The 23,745-nt window shown below is 38.7% G+C and overlaps 1 protein-coding gene across 1 annotated transcript; it reads right to left on the reverse strand.

Annotated features, from left to right (window-relative positions):
* Positions 1-3,606: 3,606 nt before the first annotated feature.
* LOC135464051 (uncharacterized) lies at positions 3,607-17,314 on the reverse strand. Its single transcript, XM_064741530.1, has 4 exons — positions 17,164-17,314; positions 11,737-11,887; positions 5,725-5,791; positions 3,607-5,027 (listed from the first exon to the last, which is right to left on the reverse strand). The coding sequence occupies exons 1-4, from the start codon at positions 17,312-17,314 to the stop codon at positions 3,957-3,959; spliced, it is 1,440 nt and encodes a 479-aa protein (XP_064597600.1). The 3' UTR covers positions 3,607-3,956.
* Between the last annotated feature and the right edge of the window lie 6,431 nt (positions 17,315-23,745).

The raw sequence follows: 23,745 nt of genomic DNA on the forward strand, positions 1-23,745 counted from the left end.
TATGTGTAGACCTAACATCAAGGTATATTTGAGATCTGAGGCCAGAACACTCATTTCATGCAGAACTACTTGTCTCTGGGTCTGTGCTGTCTCCTTGTGACAATCTAGCATCATGACGGTATATAGAGCTATGTGTAGACCTAACATCAAGGTATATTTGAGATCTGAGGCCAGAACACTCATTTCGTGCAGAAGTACTTGTCCCTGGGTCTGTGCTGTTTCCTTGTGACAATCCAGCATCGTGACGGTGTATAGAGCTATGTGTAGACCTAACATCAAGGTATATTTGAGATCTGAGGCCGGAACACTCATTTCATGCAGAACTACTTGTCCCTGGGTCTGTGCTGTCTCCTGTTGACAATCCAGCATCGTGACGGTGTATAGAGCTGTATGTAGACCAACACCATGGTATATGTGAGATTTGAAGGGAGGACACTCATTTCATGTCCAGTTTCTTGTCCTCCATGAGTCTGTGCCATTGTACACGTGCTTGTATACTCCTTGATCTGTCGATGTTCCCCTCCCCCCCCCCCCCCCCTGTGATGCAACTGATGTTCAGATTTGTCACTTAGTAAGTCATGCTGACACTTTTGCCCTACCTGTCACTTCGTCCTATACAGCAGTATCTGGGTGATATCATACGTATGTGTTACACATTAGGTGTGGACGTTCTCATCTGTGACGGCTCAGATCACTTATCTTTGAGGTGGTTGATTTTCATGTGATGTTGTGTAGTTGCGGCCACACAAAGAAAAGTTGGTGGCTCGAGGCTAGCTCGAACGTTTACAGTAGCGAAAAAAATTGACCTGAATTCTTGTGCCTCCATATAGTATGGCTTTGTCAGACCCACTGGTATTGGTAGCCACTGGTATTGAGCTCAGTATAGTCTTATAGACAGATGCTATACTGGTTAAATGCAGTAGTGATTTCTGATTTGTTGTGTTGACCTGAAGAATTCAAGAAAATTGTAGCATGGGAATTGATAGTGTATTTTAATGGGAGCGACAAATTGTACAGACAAGTTGTTGACGTTGTTGAAAAAGTTGCATTTGACAGGTCAAAATTGCTCACCGCGTGTCATATGCACGTGGTCATTTTTATATGCTTTCGCTCTTTGGAGGCAATTGATGTTTAAACTCACCTACCCAACATACGTCATAAAGAAAGAATAGTTATTAGAATCGAATAATTGTTCATATGTAACATGGGGGTTTGTATTGTTATTCGTATCTAATGTGCATATTGTGTTATATTTCTGCTGTAATTTATTGTTTCGTGTAGAATTTTTAATACCTTTAAGTCTACAAAGAACACAGTCAAAGTGGCATGTCTTTATATGAACTCTTTAAATTTTACTCTGTTTTATTTTTTATTCATTTTTTCTCTACTTGTTGTGTACTGTTCTTTCATATTAAACTTGTAATACGTGTTATACAAATGTCTGCTGGAAGTGCAATTAACAAATTTTGGTTACTTACTGTTGAGGTTGTTGGAACAAGTGTGCTACACTTAACTTGTCTCAGTCATAAAAACAGCTACAGGAAGGCAAGCTTTTGGTTTTGTTTATCCTGTGAAATGCGTGTACGTGTAGATTAAATCATCAAACTTGAAAATGTTTTCACTTAATATAGAAACAGACGGATTCTTGATAAATTCTTGTTTGTCGTTTGTTGCAATCATGAAGACCGGGTGAAATACCTGGAAGGAGAAAATCGAGGAAGTGGAAAAGGGGTATTAAGAATGTAACAGTGGAAAATATGCAGAGATTACTCTCTGTCTTTGTGGCAAGGTGAAGCAGATTGAACATAGACTCAAGTTATCACCATATAAAAAAAGCAGATTGGTTAGTACCGGGTGCGGGTTAAATTCATGTAAGGGGACATCACACTTGATAATGAGATTTGCAGGTTATCTTTAGTGCTGTTGGGAATTGGTCTAGCGATTATTGATATACAAATGTCTGTATAGAGGCAAAGATTCAAATAGACTCGTGTTCACCTGTCAGTCATGTCATTTGGAAGGAAAATCACATTAAAAATCGGGATTTTGCGTTAAATGAACTCTACCGCTTTCGGTGGGGTTTCATGTTCTGGAACTGAAGTTGAGATTTGAAACCGGGCAGAGCCCGGCGGAAACCCACGACCATCCGCAGGTTGCTGGCAGACCTTCCCACGTACGGCCGGAGAGGAAGCTATAGTACCTATAGTTCTATACCGGTTCCAGTTTAGCCGGGCTTCAACATATTGACATTTTTGTACAATCTACCTTGACGCATGAGAGAGGATGTATCGGGCACGAGTTGATGGGCCCAGCGTCAGTAAATAGTGACTGCGTGGGATTCGCATGACATGGCCTCTTGGTGTGTCAGAGAACACCAGAGGCCGATTCCACAGCCATTTCTGACTCAAGTAAAAATTTGAGTGAGTGAGTGAGTGCTTGCGGTTTAACGTCGTACTCAACAATTTTTCAGTCATATAACGACGAAGGAATCCTTAGGGTGTATGTAATGTGCCTCGATTTCCACCGCTCTTTTATCTAGTGCTGCTTCACTGAAACGACTTATCGAAAGCATGTATGCCGCCCCGCCCGAGACATTATACTGATACGGGTCAACCAGTCGTTGCACTATCCCCTTCATGCTGAACGCCAAGTGAGGAAGTTACAACTTCCTCTTTTAAAGTCTTAGGTGTGACTCGACCCAGGATTGATCGTGGATCTACCGCTCCACGGTCTAAGCGGACGCTCTACCAACTGCTATCCGGGCCGGCTCAAAATTTGAAATACGACCTCAAAGCCCATTTCTGGGTTTTAGAAATTAAAATTTCGCGCCTTCATCAATGTTATTGTAAGACAAATGTGACCAAATTTTAACTTCCAGCATCAAACTCTAGGCATCGTGCAGAGTTTTAAAATTTTAGTTCCTCAGAAATGGCTTTGTGGATTGCCCCCAGAATAATACAAAGGCTGGAATTAAACACATGCGCCAATAGTCTTTAGAATGTATGTATGTACGCTAGGGGTTTTACGTCGTGCTTAGCGATTTAGCCTTCTTCTGACAGGTCACATCTACATGCAAAGTATTAATTTGATTATTTGAAATATCTGTCCCAAATTTTACAAGAATTAGGATATGTTTTTTAAGTGAAATATTCTTGTGTACGGCATGAAACTCCAATCAAAGTAAAAAAATGAATAAATACTTTATTCAGCTCCAAGAGTCGAGGCCAAGTACGAGTAATAAAATGTATTAACTGTGTCAATTCAGATTTAGTTAATTAGGTATGAACGAAATTCTCAGAAATATTTTATATGTGGGCACTCAGATCCATGATTAACGGAAACCGAGTGAGTGCAGAAAGAAAAGCAACCCCTATGCCAGACACCTTACAAACCACTTTGGGAAAACCTGCACACCGCAATCAACGTTTCATCTAAGGAACATTTATGTTGTCTTCTGGAAAAATATTGTGGCTTTGTATGTCGTCAGCCTAATAGTAAATGGAACAACAGCTCACGACATTGTGATAGCTGGCAAATGGTCACACGTAAAGGGTGAAATACGGTCTATAGTCAATTTACCTCAGGGTTTTATTCTATTTGTTCATGTAAATGCATATATAGTAGCGACTTACACGCCCCCTACCACCATGGCTTCAAAAGAATTAGGTTAAAAAAAATGCAGTGATGTTAATTGTAGTTTATTACAATTTATCGGTGTTCTAGAATTACTCAAAATGCGGTGTTGTCAGCACATTTGATATAAACAATGACATAAAAACAATGTAAATGAACCAGGCCTATCGAAATTATGCTTCACTGTCAGATTTGATACAATCGATGTGCTGGATTGTACCACCAAATAATGGAAGATGGAAGGCTGCATGCAATGATGTCGTCGTTGTCGTCGAAGACAACTGTCTCTTTCGATATAAAGCCGATAAAAGATTCTTTAATTTTTACAGCACCACCCGTTGCAGGTATTCGTCTTCAATGTCTTTCAGACTTGTCCGTTGGATTTGGTGATTTTGAAAAACATACAAACCGTCGTCTCTCCCTCGAAGGAAAGCCGGTAGTCTGCCAAAACTGCTCCATATTGACAAGACGAGAGTGTCACACATCTCTAAGGCATAGAAATCTGTGAGAGTCTTCCAGAAGCCACCCGCAACATCCTTTCTGTCAGACTTGTCAATGTGGTCTGCATGTCCCTCTACCGTTAATACCCGCCATCCGAATCGTCGAAGACTCTCCTTGACAACTGCCTCGGAATCCGTGGCTACGAAAATCCGTACATCTCCGTCTTGTGTGATCCTTGTTTTGATGAATTCCCAAAAAGGTTTCAAGTCACTGATGCTGACGTAAGATCGTTTTTCGACAGCAGAACCAATACGTATTTGCACACAAACCAGATTTTTCCCCTGATTAAGCTTTATGTTCATAAATGCTGACAATCTTGTGTTGAGCTCCTCAGAGAACCGGAATAGCCGTCTGTGAATAGTAGAAAAGGTAGACGCCAGAGATTTGTTTAAAAACGGTAGTAATTGCTGTTTATACTTTGTATTTTGGTTCAGATAATACGAGCCAATCGCGTTCATTCTTAGGCGAACAACATCTTCTGGATGGTTGTGATCAAAGTCTATATTTGTCAAGGAACGACAGAAATTTCGATTGTCCATATATGAGTAAAATCGCGTTGATTTGTTGAGCAGCTTCAGTTGATCGATTTCCCAGTTCACCTCGTTCTGTTGAAGAAATCCTCGTATATCTATTGGGTATGTGATATTTATGTGGAAGCTTCTACCAGTTGCTAGGGCGATCAGGTATGTACTAGTGATACCCTCAAGCCGGTCTGCCCAGCCCCCACAGGGAGCTGAACTACAGTCGTACACCAGGTATTGTCTGCCAGTCCTATCGTCTTGAATGGCTTCCTCAGGCATTGAAGGACGACAGGCTGGCCCGATGCACAAACCGTACCAGAGGAGTAGCCATCCGACTGAAAGTACACACATCAAACGGACCATCCAACGTACCTACAAGATACATCGTACGTTATAAGATTCAGGCAAAGGAACTGCACAACAAACATTTCGGTTTTAAGAGAAATGAAGAAAATTATGATCAACAAAATATTTAAAACAATTTTCATTCTTGTGGCATATAATTACCTCTCCGATGTATGCATATTTTCCATCAATGGTCGGATAACAGAACCAGATTAGCGAAACCAACGGATTTATTTTATTTATTTGCATGATGGGTGCTTAACGCCGCACTTATAATTTTTCACGTATTTATTTATTTGATTGATGTTTTACGACGTACTCAAGAATATTTCACTTATACGACCTCATTATGGTGGGAGGAAACTATACGCAGGTTTTCACCTATATAGAAAGTAGTTTTATGGATGGAGGAAACTACTGCCTTGTTCAGTGAGTTTCATAAAAGACATGTGGCTTATTTTCTGATTGACAATCCCCAAAATGGGCCATATATCTGCAGAAGATTCTTGGCAATGTTACAGTCAGAAAATCCTGTAGCCATGCATCTCACTTATATCTTACAAAGAATCCACAATTTCATCAGCTCTTTGACAGCCCTTTTTGAACTCCTTCACAAATACCATAATACATTACATTGCATATACGTTCAAGAAGAACGCTTCGAATGTTTCTTTTCCTTGAAGTTGTTATATACGATTACATGAGTAAATGTGCAGTGATTTACCCTTGGAGATGTAGGCATCTGTGAGTCACGACGATAATCCATTTTGTTTGGGTTTTGATTGAAGGAGCTGAAGAAAAATAAAAACCACAAATAATATATATTTATCTGATCACATAAGGCAACTGCAGTTGTTGTACCGCACCTACGCGTAAATGTCCTGCGTGTTCGACTCCAGATCTCGCGGCGCCGATAGACGTTATATATCTGACATTTCCTTGAGTACAACTTTTAACACCAGTCAAATAAATAAAAAAAATAAACATTGTTTTATATTTTTGTATATGTATAGGTATAGGTACATATAATTCTCGTTTTACTAATTTAGTTAATGCTTTCACCAACAAAGCAGTCACTTTTGTAAAATTGTATTAAAGAAGTACAAAGAACTACTTCATTTGAATATATTCGGATTTACGAAAAATATTACACGTTGGCAAAGCTACGGTTAGTATGTCAAAGGCTGGTATTATGCTAATTTACAATAGTCAATTTGAACATATGATGTTCTTTTCATGCCTGTTAAATACACCTGTATAAACACTGTCACGCCTACACGTAGGATCTACATATGTGCTTACTGTTTACATAGTAAAACGATGGTCACCTGTATAAACACTGTCACGCCTACACGTAGGATCTACATATGTGCTTACTGTTTACATAGTAAAACGATGGTCAATCGCCCGTGTATGGCGTTCTCGACCCTGAGCAATATGTTAAACGTAGGGATAAGCCTATTGATCTGTCTGTAATTTTGGCTTTACTGCATCGTGCACATATCCGGAGGTACGTTGTCATCAACATCACCAAATAATGGTGAATCGTGGTGTACGACTGTATCGTTACATGAATATCGTCGCTATCTACAATAGCCTATATGTGGTATTTAGTCAACCCTCATAACAATGCCGGTTATATCCGTTGCTTTTCTATAGGACAAATAAAAGACTGCAGCATAGTAAAACCAGAAAAGTGGCGACAATGTGATAGTTGGCATATGGTCGCACATATTACTGTGGAAAATTTAGTCAACCTCGAGATTTTATTCTTACTGTTCATGTAAATGCTTAAATTGTAGCAACTTACACGCCCTCTAGAACAATGAGTTAATCAGAACTGGGTATAAAATTCAGTGATTTTAACTGCAAAATATAAGATGTCACGGGTGCAAAATTCCTCCTCTTTAATCCCTGATTTGTCCATGTGTAATAAGACGGGCGGAAGCAATGCCATTTTCTCTTTTTATACACGATATTTACTATAAAAATTTTATAGTACTCCTGTATTTAATTTACTGTATCCTTTATGTACGTTTTTTATGTAAAATATAACTTCTTACAGATGAGTTTTATTTTGCTCTTACAGTGTCATGAAGTTTTTTCAATCGTCTAGAAATTAAACCTTGATGTTAAGATGTGGTGTTAATTATAGTGCCGATAATTACCCATTCTACGGCATTCTAATGGCCTTCGGAAATTCTTCCATACTTTGGCACACTATTTAGCTTCTAAACGTGGCAATTCGCCTAAGAGAAACGAAACTCCAATCAGACCGAGGAGGCGGGAACAAGCTAAACGCGGCAAGACGTAGTCATGCATTCAACGACAGACGACACTTTACCACTTTTATCAGCCACACCATTGAGATATATACGTTACGATACATTCAGAAATTATGATATTTCATATAAACTGTAAAACGAAAGAATGATATTTCATATAAACTGTATTAGTACCATGTAGTAGAAATAATGACTTACCGTTTATCGTCCGAACCGTTAACTGTGTAATGTTCCACCCAAAAAATACTCAGTGTAGCCTACACGCAGTTAAATCCGTATTTAGTATGCACGTAACCAATTCTTCATACATGTATCGACAGATTCAATTTACCGTGACATAGCTGCGCTTTTTTATGACAGTTAGTATCTAGATAAACATGCCTATAATACGCCGTCAGAAAATACTGACCATCTGTTAGTATATGTATCACTCGACCTTTGTTTTTTTTAAACGGGCATCGATTGGAAACTGTTTAACTCCCAGATCCGTCAATAGATATGCCATCTGGGTCCTCGCGGACCATAATGGGTTTTGAAAGGAAGTCGGATATACTAAATATATCTGATCTGCGTCCAACATTTAAGAGATTCAGGCTAAGTTCCTCAGTTAGGAATATATGGCACCGATTCCACAAAGCCTTTTCTGACTAAAGCCAAAATTTAAAACGTTTTCACAATGCTTGTTTTTTTTTGCGCTGGAAGTTGAAATTTGGAAGCATTCTCATTTCTAAAGCAACAAATAAGCTCTAAGATCGTATTTCATATTTTGACTTAAGTAAATGACTTCATGGAATCGGCCCATGGTTTCTCGCTGGCTCATTCGTATAAATGGTCATTCTTCTCGTAATACTAATCCTCCGGATCACGAAGTGATCTTAGACTTTAGTAAAAACATCAAATCACATTGTATTTTTATGTCTTTAATGTGTAACAGTGTCAAAATGTTTCTTGACAACGTAAATTCTGGATGAGCTATTGTAAAACAATTTTCAGCTAAAATAACGGAAAAGAAAATACCAAGTTTAATGATTGAAATTTTGACCTATGTCTAAGATCGCTTTGTGATCCCGGGACCTGGACTTAGGAAGGACGTGGATGTGGCTTTTAGTCAGGGGATTTGGTAGATACATCACAAAGGATGCGTGATGTTTATCCTTTCCGAGACACACATAAACCTTATGGTTGTACATTGTCAGTAAAATTCATTTAATATGATCATGTACCTAAAGCAATCCGTTCGCCTTATAGTAAACAATCGAAATGATAACGCTCGCGCACCGGTATAACTGTTAGCTGTGGGGATAGATTTATCAACGGAACATGCCTACATTTCTTCTGTTTTTATCATAAAATGTGGTGTGTTTGCCACGCTACTGAAATACCAAAATACAACTACACAAGATTTATGTTTCGCGCAGTAAAATTTCTACGTCTATTATATCAGTACTGAATTTTACCGCCCTCATTTCTGTAATTATTTACAAATTGCTGTCGAGTACACTTAACCAATTACCACGGAGGAAAGTAACAAAATATGTATAAATATTCCGATAGATAATAACACAGGTGCAGCGCCATGTATAATGTATAATTTTTATATATGTATATATACATAGTATTCTCCACAATATGGGGTTAGTTTTGGTTGTAACGCAATTGGAAGTGACAAGATATTACATTCCGCTACCGAGGTTGGGTGGATGGTGGTGGGGGGAGAGGGGGGGGGGGGGGGTGCAGACGACAAAAAGTGTGCTTGATCATATTATGACGGCGGCATGTTGCGCTGTTTAAACCAAACAGATGAACAATACAGTGAGGTTAATATTATAACACGCAGATTAACATTAATGAACAACAAATTAAACTTGTAACTTCTAATTTCAAACCAGAATAGTATAGAAAAGCCGACGTCTGTCACTTCTCTATAATAATAATTGTCGTAGTCTTAAGGTAGCATAACTCTGAAAAACTGAACAACATAGGAAATCGTTGGAATAGCATGTATTTCTGGCGTAGCAGCCAAGGCAGATATCTCATAATGATATTGCTGTAATTCAAGAGCCCATCTGTGAAGTCGGCCAGTCGTGTGTTTTATGGTTTTTAACCACGTTAAAGCTTTATGGTCAGTGACGACTGTGAACGGCTGGCTTGTGAGGTACACTCGGTAAGCCCTAACGCCTTCCACAACGGCTGCACATTCTTGGTCCGTGACTGACCACTTTTTCTCATAACCCTTTAATGAGCGACCGCCATAAGAAATCACGTGTTCCTTACCTTCATCATCCTTTTGGCCGAGAATATAGCTAATAGCAAATCCTGAAGCATCCGTCGTTAGAATGAATGGTTTCGTCATGTCAGGATAGCATAACACTGGGGCTGATGAGAGATGTGATTTTAAGGAATCAAATGCTTTTTGGCACTCATCACACCACACAAACTTAGCGTCCTTTAATAGTAATTTAAACAATGGATGTGCAATATTTGAAAATCCCTTTACAAATTTCCTACAGAATCCACAAACACCCAAAAATGTTCGCACTTCTGTGACATTTTTAGGCACTGGAAATGATGTAATGGCTTTTGTTTTCGCAGGGTCTGCTGCATATCCATTTTTGGAGACGATATGACCAAGATAGGTTATCTTTGGTGTTGCAAAGTTACATTTGCTTGGTTGTAGTTTCAAATTTGCACGTCGTAATTTGTCAAAGACCTGTTCGAGGTGCTTCATGTGTTCTGTCAAATTTCGACTGTACAATAACACATCGTCGACATAAATCAAGGCAAATTTCCAATTAATGCCTTTTAATGCCTTTGTCATAACCATTTGAAATGTCGAAGGAGCGTTTGTTAAACCGAAAGGCATTACCTTCCATTGATATACCCCATTACGTGTGATGAAAGCTGCCTTATGGGCAGTTTCAGGATCCATTGGAACCTGCCAAAATCCACTTGTGAGATCCAAGCAGCTAAAAATTTCTGCATTAGACTCTCCTATGGCATCCCACACGTCTTCAAGACGGGGATGTGGAAAAGAGACTGGTCTTGTTAATTTATTCAGTTTGCGATAATCGATTGCAAATCGAAATTCACCATTTTTCTTTCTTACAAGCACTACGGGACTGTGCCATGTTGAATCCGACGGTTCAATTATATCATTTGTTAGAATTTCATCAACTTGGCGCTCAATTTCAGCTTTGCCCTGTGGATTAGTTCTATAGAAGGGCATTCGAACCGGAAGAGCACCAGATTCTGTTTCTATGCGATGAGTGTGAAGTTTGGTACGACCAAGTTCCTTTTTGTTTGTTGCGAAAACATCTCTATGTTTCTGCAGAAATTCTCGTAATTTCACCTTTTGCTCGTCGGATATGTCTGAGCTGCTCAAATCAAATTCAATATTTTCAGCCTTACCTGTTTCATATTTGGAAGGGATTTCCTGGTTTAGGCGTTTGTCATCTTCAAAGATATTTGTAATGTCAGCAACATTAATTTCGGAAATCTTACCTTACACTTTCCGTGGAGGTAAACTGACCGGTTGACTCGTCGGGTTCATAACTCTCATAAAGGCCTTACCTTTCTTTTGCTGAATGAGACATTTGCCACCTACAATGCCCATCGTGGCTAATTCACTAACGGGCTCTAGTAGAGCGGTTTTTCCATTTTGTAAATTGGATACCCCTACCGGAATATCAGCTTGTGAGTGAGGAGCTATAAAACATACCGCGGCTGTTCTTGCCAGACCGTCATTTGTTATTGCCATAACTGTGCTAGAATTGTCTTGTAATGACAGGGTTCGTGTACTGTAGTTTATAGAGGCTTTGTTGTGCTCTAAAAAGTCGGCTCCGAGGATTATGGGATAGGACATGTTGCGTAAGACGTGGAAAGTGAATGACAAGGGAAGACCTCCAATGCGGAATTGTATTACTGTAGTGCCTAGAACAGGATGTCTGGCTCCACCAACACCTGCTATTTCTTGAATATAGGATTTTGAGTATTTTTGTTTGTTTAAACCAACTTTTCTCAACATCTTTTCTGACACTACCGAGACCGAGGCACCCGTATCGACGAGGGTTTGGAATTTATGGTCATTTATTTGTACCGAAATAGTGTTTTGACCCATTGTTGTCAATACACTAACGGTATTTCCAGTCACGCTTGGTTTTCGTTTTCCCATGTCGTTTCCACCATCTACTGTATGCCCGCCCATAGAGGGGTTATCTCTCTGGACGAGCGTAAACCCTTATCTGGACTTGTTTTTAGCTGTTAGACATAATCTGGCAAAGTGTCCTACTTTGGAACATATGTGACATGCCAGATTTCTAGCACGGCAAACAGATAAATGATTAGGTGAGCTTACCGGTTTCGCCGTTCGTCTCCACCATTTATAGAAAAGCCGACGTCTGCCACTTCTCTATAATAATAATTGTCGTAGTCTTAAGGTAGCATAACTCTACCTGGTAATCCCGGAAAGGCAGACAGGCTGAGTGTTCTTCAATGAACTGTAAGCTATGGTGTCAGGAAGTCTGCCGGCGTGCACTGTTCCTAACTGGCCCCCATGGTCATAAAACGCAATGATGCCTAACTGGATTGCGTCCTGTCTGGTGACTATACAATAGCACCAGATCATGTCACATTTATTTACAATGTACTGTAATTCAATATAGGTACGGGGATAATTGCCTCGCCCTGCACGCACTGTTAGACATATACACACATTGTGTATAGACGTGTGTGTCTGGATTACACGTGAATATAACATACATTGCATGATGAGTTTATTAACAGACAGATTTCAGATTTCTTTATTCACCATATCCATATATACATATGCATAAATCTTGCCTTATCGCTTTAACTTATAGTAACTACAAATATACAGGATATATTAGATGTATGTGAAGAAGAAAAAAAAATGAAACACAATTTCGTCTGTTCGTGTCTGCTCTGTAATTTTCTTATCAAAGCACGGGGATCACCCGAACAGACACTCACAAAACCATGCTATAAATATTACTCGGGACACACGAATATTAGAATGCGATAAGGCTAATACAAGAATAAAGAAACATGGCGGGAGTAAAGCTCCAAGGAGCTTGATCTATCCCGATAGATATATACAAATACATGCTATATATGGCGGACAGAGAAAGTGAATAACATCATTAACAAAGCCGACACACAATGAAACAATACCCTAGGCACAACGTTTATTTGTTATTTGCTGCAGGAGATGTTGTTTTAGTTTAGTTTAAATTAGAACGATATAGTGGTCTGTAAAAATCTAGAGCATGACGTCTGGTATTTCGCTGCGTTACTAAATTTAGTTTCAGCAGATGATTATGTAGACTTCTGGGGATTCTAAAAGGCTGATAAAAAAATCTGTGGGAAAGGAGTAATATCGAGTAAGTGTTCAAGAGAGACAATGGTAATATTTGGAGACTAGCAAATATTGGTGCTGTGTGTGTCAGGCGGTCTGATAGGCTTATCGTTCGAATGGCGCGTTTTTGTAATATGACAATAGGTTGTAGATGCGTTTTATATGTGTTACCCCAGAGTGTATTTGCATAAATTAAATACGGGTATATGAGAGCAAAATACAAAATAAAAAGAGATTTTTTGTTGACACTATGTTTGACATGGTTCATTACTCCAATATTCCGTGAGATTTTCATGCTTATATAATTCATGTGCGATTTCCAGTTAAGTTTTTCATTAAAGAATGTGCCTAGAAATTTATAACTATTTACGTTTTCTATTTCTTCCTGGAATATCATTAACTTTGGCAACCTTTTACTCTTCTTATTGTTTGGTGATATAATCATAAATTTAGTCTTTTGTATATTCAGGGATAGCCTATTGGCACATAACCACCGACGCATCTGCTCTAATTCGCGATTCGTGACGTTGATAGTGTCAACAGTGTCATGCGAGGAGTAACTACAACTGGTGTCATCAGCAAATAAAATAAGGTCAAGCAGATTTGATGCATTGGAGATATCATTGATGTATAATAAAAAAAGTATGGGACCTAACACAGATCCCTGGGGCACACCGCATGTAACGTTTTCGGATTTTGAAAGTGTATTGTTATAACATACATATTGGATTCTGTTGGAAAGATAATTCTTAAACCATAAGTTAGATATGCCACGAAATCCATAGTGGTCTAATTTGTGAATTAGAATTTCATGGTTAACCGTGTCAAATGCTTTTGAAAGATCAACAAAAGTAACTACACTGTATTTATTATTCTCTTTAGCATTCACTAGTTTCTCATACAAATATTGTACCGCAAATTCGGTAGAATGGTTGGCACGAAACCCGTACTGGTTATTATTAATAATTTCATATTCATCTAGGTGTTGTGTAACATTTTGAACAACTATTTTTTCAAATATTTTGCTAATCGCTGGTAAAACAGAAATCGGTCGGTAATTATCTACTAGGTCCTTTTGATACACTTTAAACACAGGAGATACCTTGGCCACCTTAAGAGCATCGGGAAAAATTCCTGACGAAAATGAAAGATTTACAATCTTGGATAATGGGAAAGAGATATAATCTACAACAAGCTTAAGAAGCGAAGGGCGGATGTTATCAATTCCAGCGGCAGCAGAGGACTTCAAATCTAGGATTACTGATTTAACATCTTTTGACGATACAGTAGGGAAAACGAAATTGTGCTGGATAGGATGTTTTAAAAACTCTTCGAAACTTATATTTTCATCTGGTATATTTGCATCTAGTTTTGCAGCAATATTGCTAAAGTGTTTATTAAAGGCATTGGCTATACACTCTTTATTTTCTGTGACTTTACCGTTTATATTGAACGTCTTTGGCAAACTATGGTCATGTTTTCTATTCATAATTTCATTGAGTACTTTCCACGTTTTCTTTGTATCATGATTAAATTTATTCAGTTTACTCTCGAAATAGTTTTTTCTTGCATATCGAATGGAGCTGTTCAGTTTATTTCTGTAAGAACGGTATTGTTTACAATGTGAGGGGTCATTGGTTTTTAGTTTAAGACGGTACAATCTGTTTTTTTCATACACGGATGTTAGAATGGCTGATGTAATCCATGGTTTTATAATTGCACGCCGTTTGTTACAGTTTATCGTGGTGACTGGAAAACATTTATCATGGATCTCAGTTAACTGTCCTGAAAATAAAGTTAGTGCAGAATTTGCATCAATATCATCAGGCAGAAGGGCTTGCCAGTCAACACTTTGAACACAGCGGAGAAATTGTTGCTTTTCATTGAAGGTGTATTTGCGAAAGCTGATAGAACTTTTTTCATTTTCTGCTTTTGGTAATTTAAAAATATGGAAAATTGGAAAATGATCTGTTATATCAGTTAATAAAATACCGGATAGTAGATTGCTATTATGGAAATTTGTAAATATGTTGTCTATAAGTGTTGTTGAGGTTGAATGAGCACGTGTAGGTTTAGTTATCAAGGGGAAAAAATAGTAGGATTTCATTGTATCAAGAAATTCTTTAGATGGTGGATGTCGGTCTGTCTTAAGTAAATCTATGTCAAAGTCACCCATAATTATACATTTTTTCTTCTCCCTACTACATTTCTGAAGAGTATTAACTAAGCAGGAGTTAAAATAGTTGATATCTTTACCTGGAGGACGATACATAATTCCAACAATATATACAGCTCCATGGAGCTGTAGCTCGACAAAGAGACATTCACAGTTTCCGGAGTCATCAATAAAACTTAGATCATCTCTTAAGGAACAAGAATTTATATTATGATCGACATACATTACAAGGCCTCCCCCTCTGCGAGAAGTACGTGATAAAGTAAAAGATCTGTAACCAGGTAAATCAAAGAGTGTATCTGTTGATGATGTTAGCCAGCTTTCAGAGAAACCAATAATAGAGAAAGTGTGATTTAATGAGTGGATGAACGCCGATATTTCAGAGAAGTGTTTACGAAGACTTCTTGCATTAAGGTGTAGTAGTGAAAGATTGTTATTGTCAGTGCTATGTTGAATGAGAGGATCTGAGATAAAAGCGGATTGTGAATAATACTTGGATTGATGCGAGTCAATGTCAGACCAGTGACTGATTTCATACTGGTTATCATCAGTTAAAGTATTACTGTGCTCAATGTCATTGAGGTCTATTGGGTTAAAGGACATGGATTCCAAGAGATCTAAACTTATTTGATTGTTACATGATGTTGTTAAGCTTACTGGGTCAGGTAGGGCATCTTCACAGTTAAATGGTAAAAACTCGGGATCTGCGGTGTTCGGAACTGCCACATTCATACTATTTGTAGAAGACATTGTTATTTTCATAAAGAAACTTTACTGACCCGCAGAGAACAGAACTTAAGAGTGGCAAGAGTTCATGTGGACCGACAGTGCTGTACATAAAATGATTTTTACATAAATGACAAATAAATAAAATGCAAACAAAGTATGCATCATAAACATTTAGCATTATTAAAAAAATAAATTACAAGAGAGCTACACCAGGGAAGGACTCAAAATCACCTAGCGCAGGATGCAACCTTACTGTATAAATTAAACGCCCGGGGTCTTGTTAGTCCAAGACCTGCATTATCAAAAGGATATATACCCACACACATATACATATGTATCCATACAAATATATATATACACACAAATATAGCTGAGTGGTAAAGTGTATATACACACATATATAAATAGATAATTTGTTACTGTTATGTTGCATATATACTCACATATATACACATACATGTATTATTATAATCATATCTACATCCCCATACACACACACATAAATATATAATCTGTGTACATACTAAAGACATACATATGTAAATATTTGACAACTTAAATTGGGTGTCAATTTAGAAGCAAGTATATTATTCACTTATTATTATACTATAATATTATATACAGTATATGTTAAATTACAATTTATGTAGTAGTACAAAGTGTAGGTTTATGGAGGGGAGATAATAAAAAAACCCTGCTCCTGAAACATGTTGATGAACATTTGTCTATTTTATTGTGACCAACACACTAGTGTCAGTTTGTGAGCAGAGCATTAAGTGTCAATTTGTGTTCTTAAAACTTGCATATAGGTACATATTATATTAGTAAACATTTGATGCATTTTGTTGTGAACTGAATCGTCTGATTCTTTTTTTTAGTAGTTTTTTTCTGCTGAATAAGTAAGCGAAGTAAGTGTTTTGTGTCAATCAGCAATAACTCCTTCATAAAGTTTGATAAACAAGTGTTCTGGGTACTTAGGTGGAGGTATAGAAGAGATACGAAGTGAGAGTCTTTAAACTGCCCGTTTATGGTACAGGGGAGACAATCGTAAACATGTAGGCCATCTTAGATCACACTAGTACCATACTTATGATACAGTAAGTGTCAAGTCATTCCTTGTAGGTTCTCCAAGGTCCGAGGCCATTTGCAGGTCTGGTTTCAAGTACAACGTCTGTATCTATCACTCGTATGCGCGTTTGAAGGTTCTGGGTTTGTCGTTATGTAGCAGAGACCTGATCACTTCTTCAGTGTTTTCATTCACAGTGGTTGCTGGCATTTCTACACCATAGAATAGTAAGTTGTATTTTCTATCGTGAATTTCAAGCCTTATCAGCGTTTTTTCCAAATCACTGATATACTTATTCATCTTCATTTCCATTGCTTGGGCAGTTGACTGAATTTTTTCAATTTTGTCACAGTTAGTGACCACTGAGTCCTCCACTTAAGGGAGCCTATCTTCAATGTCACTTACACGCCGGGTTAGCGATTTTACATTTTCTTTCACAGTTTTAATGTCAGATTCAATGTTGGAGAGCTTCGTATTCAGAGATTGTTTCATATCTAACATTGTTTGTAATAAGTCCGCGTTGGTTACCTCACTGTCGCCCACATTAGAACCATGTGTTGTTGTTGTTTCACCCGTTGTTGTTGTTGTTGTTGTATCGTCTATGTCCAGGCCTGGATCGCTTTCGTCTCTCTTCTCGTGAAGTTTTTCCTTGTTTTTGGATTTTTTGTCTTTGGAGGGAGCCATCGTAGCATCAGATCACTTTAAGCAGCAGCCAAACATATTATAGCAGCTGGCAGGCGCTCCTAGTATATGATAATCCTGCGCCGTGAGAGATCACACGTCCACTCCACCCGCCATCTTATTTCCACTCAGACATACGGTGATAAATCCATAACTAGACATATAGTGATACATTCATTAAAACAGTAATCTTATTTAACATCTCCTTAATAATAGGTAAAGTAATTGCATTTTGAAGTTGAAAGATAAAAGCTACAACTTGTAGCTTCTAACTAAAGGTCTCTACTCAGGAATATTTCACTTATAGGCCTTCACGGCGGACAGTGGTTTTGGTGGTAAAAAAACAAACAGAAGTGGTCAGCCGTAGAGCAATAAGTCTTAGTATCCTAGTTCCATACTATTCAGAATTCTCCATGCACAAAGAGATGGCCACTCGAAGATTAATAGGTTTCTACAAAGTGAAACTCGCGTCGGTAATCAATCGTTATGTTTTTCAGTGTTGTCTTCTGGATTCTGTGCTCTTTCAAAATGTATAGACCTTGATCTTGTCCTCGCAGGAAAGCTGGTAGCCTTGCAAAACTGCTTCCAGGCGACACGAGAGTATCACACGTCTCTAAGGCATAGAAATCTGTAAGAGTCTTCTAGAAGCCACCCACAACATCCTTTCTGTCAGACCTGTCTATGTGATCAATAGGGGCCTACGTCCCTTCACCCTCACTACCCGCGTTCCGAATCGACGAAAACTCTCCTTGACAACCGCCTCGGAATCCGTGGCCACGGAAATCCGGTCATCTCCATCTTGAATCGTTTTATTGAAAAAAACTGCAGAATAACTCCAGGGCGTTGCCATTCATTTGTGAAGACTTCTTTAGCTCTGTGTGAGTTCTTATGTGTGCACAAACCAACTGCAGATTAACACTCGGCTTAGCGGCCATTCGAAAAGCTGCCAATCGTGCTTTGAGCTCATCGGAGTATTTGAACAGTCTCCTGTAAATTGTTGAAAAGGTATAACTCAGCGATTTGTTTAGAAACGGTGACAACTGCTTTCTGTACAAAGGATTTTGTGTAAGGTACTTAGAACTGCTGGCGTTTATCCTAATACGAACAACATCCTCACGGTGTCTGAAATCAAAGTGCATATTCCGTAACGAGCGATGGAAATTTTGTTTATCTACATAGCTGTAGAACCGTGCTGATCTGTTACGTAAGTCAGAATAATTCATTCTCCAATTTACTTCGTTTGGTTTCAAAAAGTGTTGTATGCTCTCGGGGTGAGTGATGGCTATGTGGAAACGTCTGCTAGTGGCTAAAGCGATGAGGAATGCAGCCGTAATTCCCTCTAGTCGATCAGCCCAGCCCCCACAAACAACTGAGGTACAGTCATAAACCAGGTGTCGCTTAGGCCTACTAGCCAGTCAGAAATGGGATCGCGAATAAACGATTCTAAAGGCCGATTTTGCCAGAGGAGCCGTTTTGTGAGTAGAAGAGCAGATACCAACAGCACGACCTTGAATGCATACAAATGAAACAAAGTACACAACATCAATGCTTGCGGTTATATTTTTGTTCCATTGAAGTTATAGGTCTACATGGTAAGTTATATACTGTAGCTACCCTATTTATATGCTGGTAAAACAGAAATAGCACGGCGGCCAGAATCATTTACTATATTTATTTTTGAATTTGATTGGTGTTTTACGCCGCAATCAAAATGTTCCACTTACACGACGGCGGCCAGCATTATGGTGGGAGGAAACCGGGTAGAACCCGGGGGAATCCCACGACCATACGCAGACTGCTGGCAGACCTTCCCACTTAAGGCCGGAGACACTTACTATATAAAAATGTCACATGTATTTTTTATAATGAGCATTTTTACATGTTTATCAGCTTTTACACCTAAGATAAACACAATTATGTTTACTGTTGTTGATTATTGAGAATATCCGCCACATTTCTATGCCGTTTTTCACTTGTTTACTACATAATGAGTGTGCCTCTTTAGTTACTAAACATAGCTTTCCATGAATAAACACTGGGACACATTTCTACACTAACAGACGTGTGTTTAAGAAAGAAGTCCCTGTACAGTCAGAGTTAGTTGAATTTAGTTTTTTGACACTCTTTGTCCCTTGAAAAAAAATTATCTGCTGAAGATGACAGTATTCCAATCAGAAATACCGTTCCATAGAATATATTAGTTCACTATTATAACATCGGGGGAAATTTATTTCCTCCGCCATAGCAATGTTTTCCTTTCTTTTTATTCAGTTAATTTTATTAAAACTTAGTTTTTTCTTGATACATGTATGCTGAATTGAAGAAAAAGTATATAGATACATATATTTACACATATCCTAGTAAGGACAAATTTAGTCAGTTAATGACTTGGAACAATGTAGCTATTGTCAGAAGACTGTCGATGTTGATATACACTGCAAATATCAACGACACATGACATGTATTTATAATCACACACGCATTAATGTGAAGACCCTTGCTGTCTTTATTTGAACGCAGACGTCTTATTCATAAACGCCTTACATGTACGTTTTTATTAAATCATATACTGCGACTGGCATCCTTTTAATTTCAGTAAAACAATTTCCCCAAAACAATGGGTGTTTTATAGAAAACATGTGACATGTCTACTGGAGTGGTGAAATAGCCGTTTTTATTTTAAAGTGAATATGCATATGAGTCTTTACTGTGTACAAAGCATGCTGGCTTCCTCTCCGGCCGTAGGTTGTAGGGTCTGCACCAACCTGGTCGTGCCGACCATTATTCACCATGCATAATTATACGTAATTATGTTATGCGTATGCTCCTGGATCTCATGGATCTCCTGGCTAAACATCTCTGTGTATGCTCTTAAGCTTATGGCCTACTTATTTGACCGCTATGGTTTCTGTGAATGAGCCTTGAGAACGGCGTTCTTGGCATACCCCGTGTCGGTTAGTTCTGATCAGCCACCTGGTAAACCGCCTTGAGAAGCAGCCAAAACAGGAGGAGGCGAATTTTGACTGATTTATTTATTTATTTGATTGGTGTTTCAAGACGTACTCAACAATATTTCACTTATACGACGGCGGCCAGCATTGTGGTGGGAGGAAACCGGGCAGAACCGGAGGAAACCTACGAGCATCCGCAGATTGTTGGCAAACCTTCCCACGTACGGCCAGAGAGGAAAGTCAAGGTGAGCTCACCCGAATTTTGAGAATATGACCCCAGTGGTCATCGCCTTGATTGGCTACGAGAGGATCCATGCTTCATATGAATGGTCCAGCGGAAACCCAAAAGTCATTTGTATTCTCATCTATTGAACAAGTTGTTAGATAAAAGTATACCATGGAGTCAGAAGTTTTGAAATTAATATGAAACGCTTTCCTAATTTGGAACGACATAAACAAATTGTAGACTGTTTCCGTTCATTCTTACCTGATGTGGTGAGGCAAAATACCGACTGACAGCCATTTTTAATAAGCCAACAGAGCAAGGTAGGTCGGGATTGAATGTTCAAGAAAATATGTTCACTAAATATTCTGCCTTACGCCTCCATTTATATCAACAGGTTACACATGTATAATATCAAATAGGTCAACATACATTTTCTCCTCACTCATGCTTTAATTATTAAAAAGATATATAAATAAAAATTATGAATCTTGAATAGTTCGCGGATTTAAAGTGCTTGCCTAGCAACGAACTCACCACTCTTCACGCAACACGTATGTTTTCCGATGCTCTAAAATGTAATCTTCGAGAAAACACATCAAAACAATCCACGTACTGTGAATCGATGTTGATTTAGCAAGAGTGTGTAAAGTGTTCCTTTTCTGAGCTCCCCAATTGTGGTTATACATGTACAGTGATTATCCCTACTCTGCAGTGTCTAATGCAAAAAAATGTTTTCAGTGTGACGAGTAAGATATTCTTTTTCGAGTTTTTGGCAAAACATCGCTTCAGTGCTTGATTGGAGCTTTATAAGTCGGATCGGGGCGGGGCGGCTTACTTGCCTTCTGTAAGTCGTCTCAGGGAAGCAGCACAAGATAAAGTCGTGGGGGAAGTCCGTCCTGCGACAAGGAGGCACATTACATACACCCTAAGGATCCCTTCGTCGTCATGACTGAAAAATTGTTGAGTACGACGTTAAACCCCAAGCACTCCAAGTAAAAATGAACTTATGGTACAGTTTTCGTAAGGCCCCAGCCGTCAGTCCGGAAATTAAATAACCTGTTGTGGTGACGTTCACCGCGGTATCTGTCTAAACAACTTTGTGTGTGGGAGAGTCCGAATTTGGGGAACAAAGTTGCTCCCGCGTTCCCAATACGTTCATCGAAGACATCATTTCTGAATATTTCCAACCACGGAGGGAAAATAGATGGACTATTAAGAAATATAAAATAAGCCTCAAAAATGAATTTTTGTTCTCATTTATTTGGCGTACCTTTCTTCATGTTTCGTGAAACCACACCCTTCGTTTTATAGTACTTTTCAAGTGGCGGTATTCTTTAAGTATGAACGGTTATAAGGTAAGAATTTTATTCCGTCAAAAATTCGAATTAATCAAATGGTTACTGGCAACACTGCACACGAAACACTTCACTTCAGTCATTAGAATGTTCACAAATGTCTGCAGAGACGTGAGCACTCACTGCGTTGCTGTTCTCCAGCCCACAGCTCCTCGACCTCAGTGAGAAATTCCTAGTTTGTCTCCCCTTGATCAGGATGAGGATATAGAATTCCCGAAGGCTTGAACTGACATAGGTCGGATTTCATCGGTTACATGTGGCCATTTGCCGTCTCTGCTCTGATTTTACTCTCGATGCCGTTTTATTTCACTTTGGGAGCTTTTATTTGTCACAAGCATTCAGTCTATTTTAGCCTATCTTAGAACCTTCCAAATGACGTGTTTTTGGAGTTGGAGAGTTTTCTATGCCTCATTCTACATATTAACTGCAATCATCGCAATGCTTTGCTCATACTTAACATTCCGCACAATGCCCGTCGCTTGATAAACAGGGGATCAGGGGTCGATTACACAAAGCCATTTCTGACGACGTCTTCACAAAGCTTAGTTTTTGGAACACGAAGTTGACATTTGGCTATTCTTGTCTGAAGATAACATTGATGAGGTGGACAAATTTTTAATTTAAGACGAAAAATAAACTTAACGATTATATTTGAAGTTTTGACTTAAGTCAGAAATAGCTTTGTGTAATCGACCCCTGTTTCGTAATTATTAGCATTTGGCAAGCTTCAATGACAAAGTGCCTAAAGAGTGGACGTGGGGTTCAGTCTTGAATAGAGTCTAACCTACCACGTTAACATCGGTAAAATTAGCTCTTACTTATTTCGCTATCAGCATAGGAGGGATAGACCTAATACTGCTCGACCCAGTATCTGTGCAACGCGACTTGGCGCCTGGTGTCACCGGCATGGCGTTCCAGTGAGGCAGCACTATACATATATATATGAGCGTTGGGTTCGGCGTGCTGCATTAAGACACCGTGATGATATAACCGAAATAAGGTTGAAAGCAACGTTAAACCTGAATTAAGCAATCAGCCGTGCATTGATTTGATGGCTAAAAAGCTGAATCTCGATATACCCATTTCTTATATAAACCGTGTTTTCCTCTTTTATATTGTAATATTGTGATATATTTATATTAAAATTACCAGAAAACTAAATTAGTGTTTTTCATATCTTTAGCGATATATTTATTTTATTATTATCTAACACAGTATTGAATATTATTTCACTTATATGATTGCGGTGAGTATTATGAGGGTAAGAGAACCAAAGCGGCACGAGTAAACCGTCGAGCTTTGGGGAGGACTGCACATGTGACGTAAGATATACACATCATACTGGCGTAAGACAAATGGGCTTTAACGAAAGTTAGACCATACGAAAGCAGTTCTATAAGCAAAGTAGAACGCTTAATGCCCCATGAATATTGAAAGCTGGGGAAATCTGCACGCACCTGTCCAAGACCGGGATTGAACATAATTCCTCGTGTACCATAATCTTAGAGGAAAAGAAAGCTAAAAGTGAGGTAAAGTTCACCAGACAGACAACTGAAAACTATGCGTGAAAATACTTTCTTTTTTTCAAAGATTTTTCAGAAGATAGTCAAATAAATATAAATGTTTGAATTGGGTTGGCTTTTTTGAACCATTTAACCGGTATTCTGACGTGACCTTTTCTCATCCTATAGATTTTTTTTTTTTTTTTTTTTTTTTTTTTTTTGATTGGTGTTTTACGCCGTACTCAAGAATATTTCACTTATACGACGGCGGCCAGCATTATGGTGGGTGGAAACCGGGCAGAGCCCGGGGGAAACCCACGACCATCCGCAGGTTGCTGGCAGACCTTCCCACGTACGGCCGGAGAGGAAGCCAGCATGAGCTGGACTTGAACTCACAGCG

The sequence above is a fragment of the Liolophura sinensis genome, chromosome 1 (assembly GCF_032854445.1).
Source record: "Liolophura sinensis isolate JHLJ2023 chromosome 1, CUHK_Ljap_v2, whole genome shotgun sequence".
Lineage (NCBI taxonomy): Eukaryota > Metazoa > Mollusca > Polyplacophora > Chitonida > Chitonidae > Liolophura > Liolophura sinensis.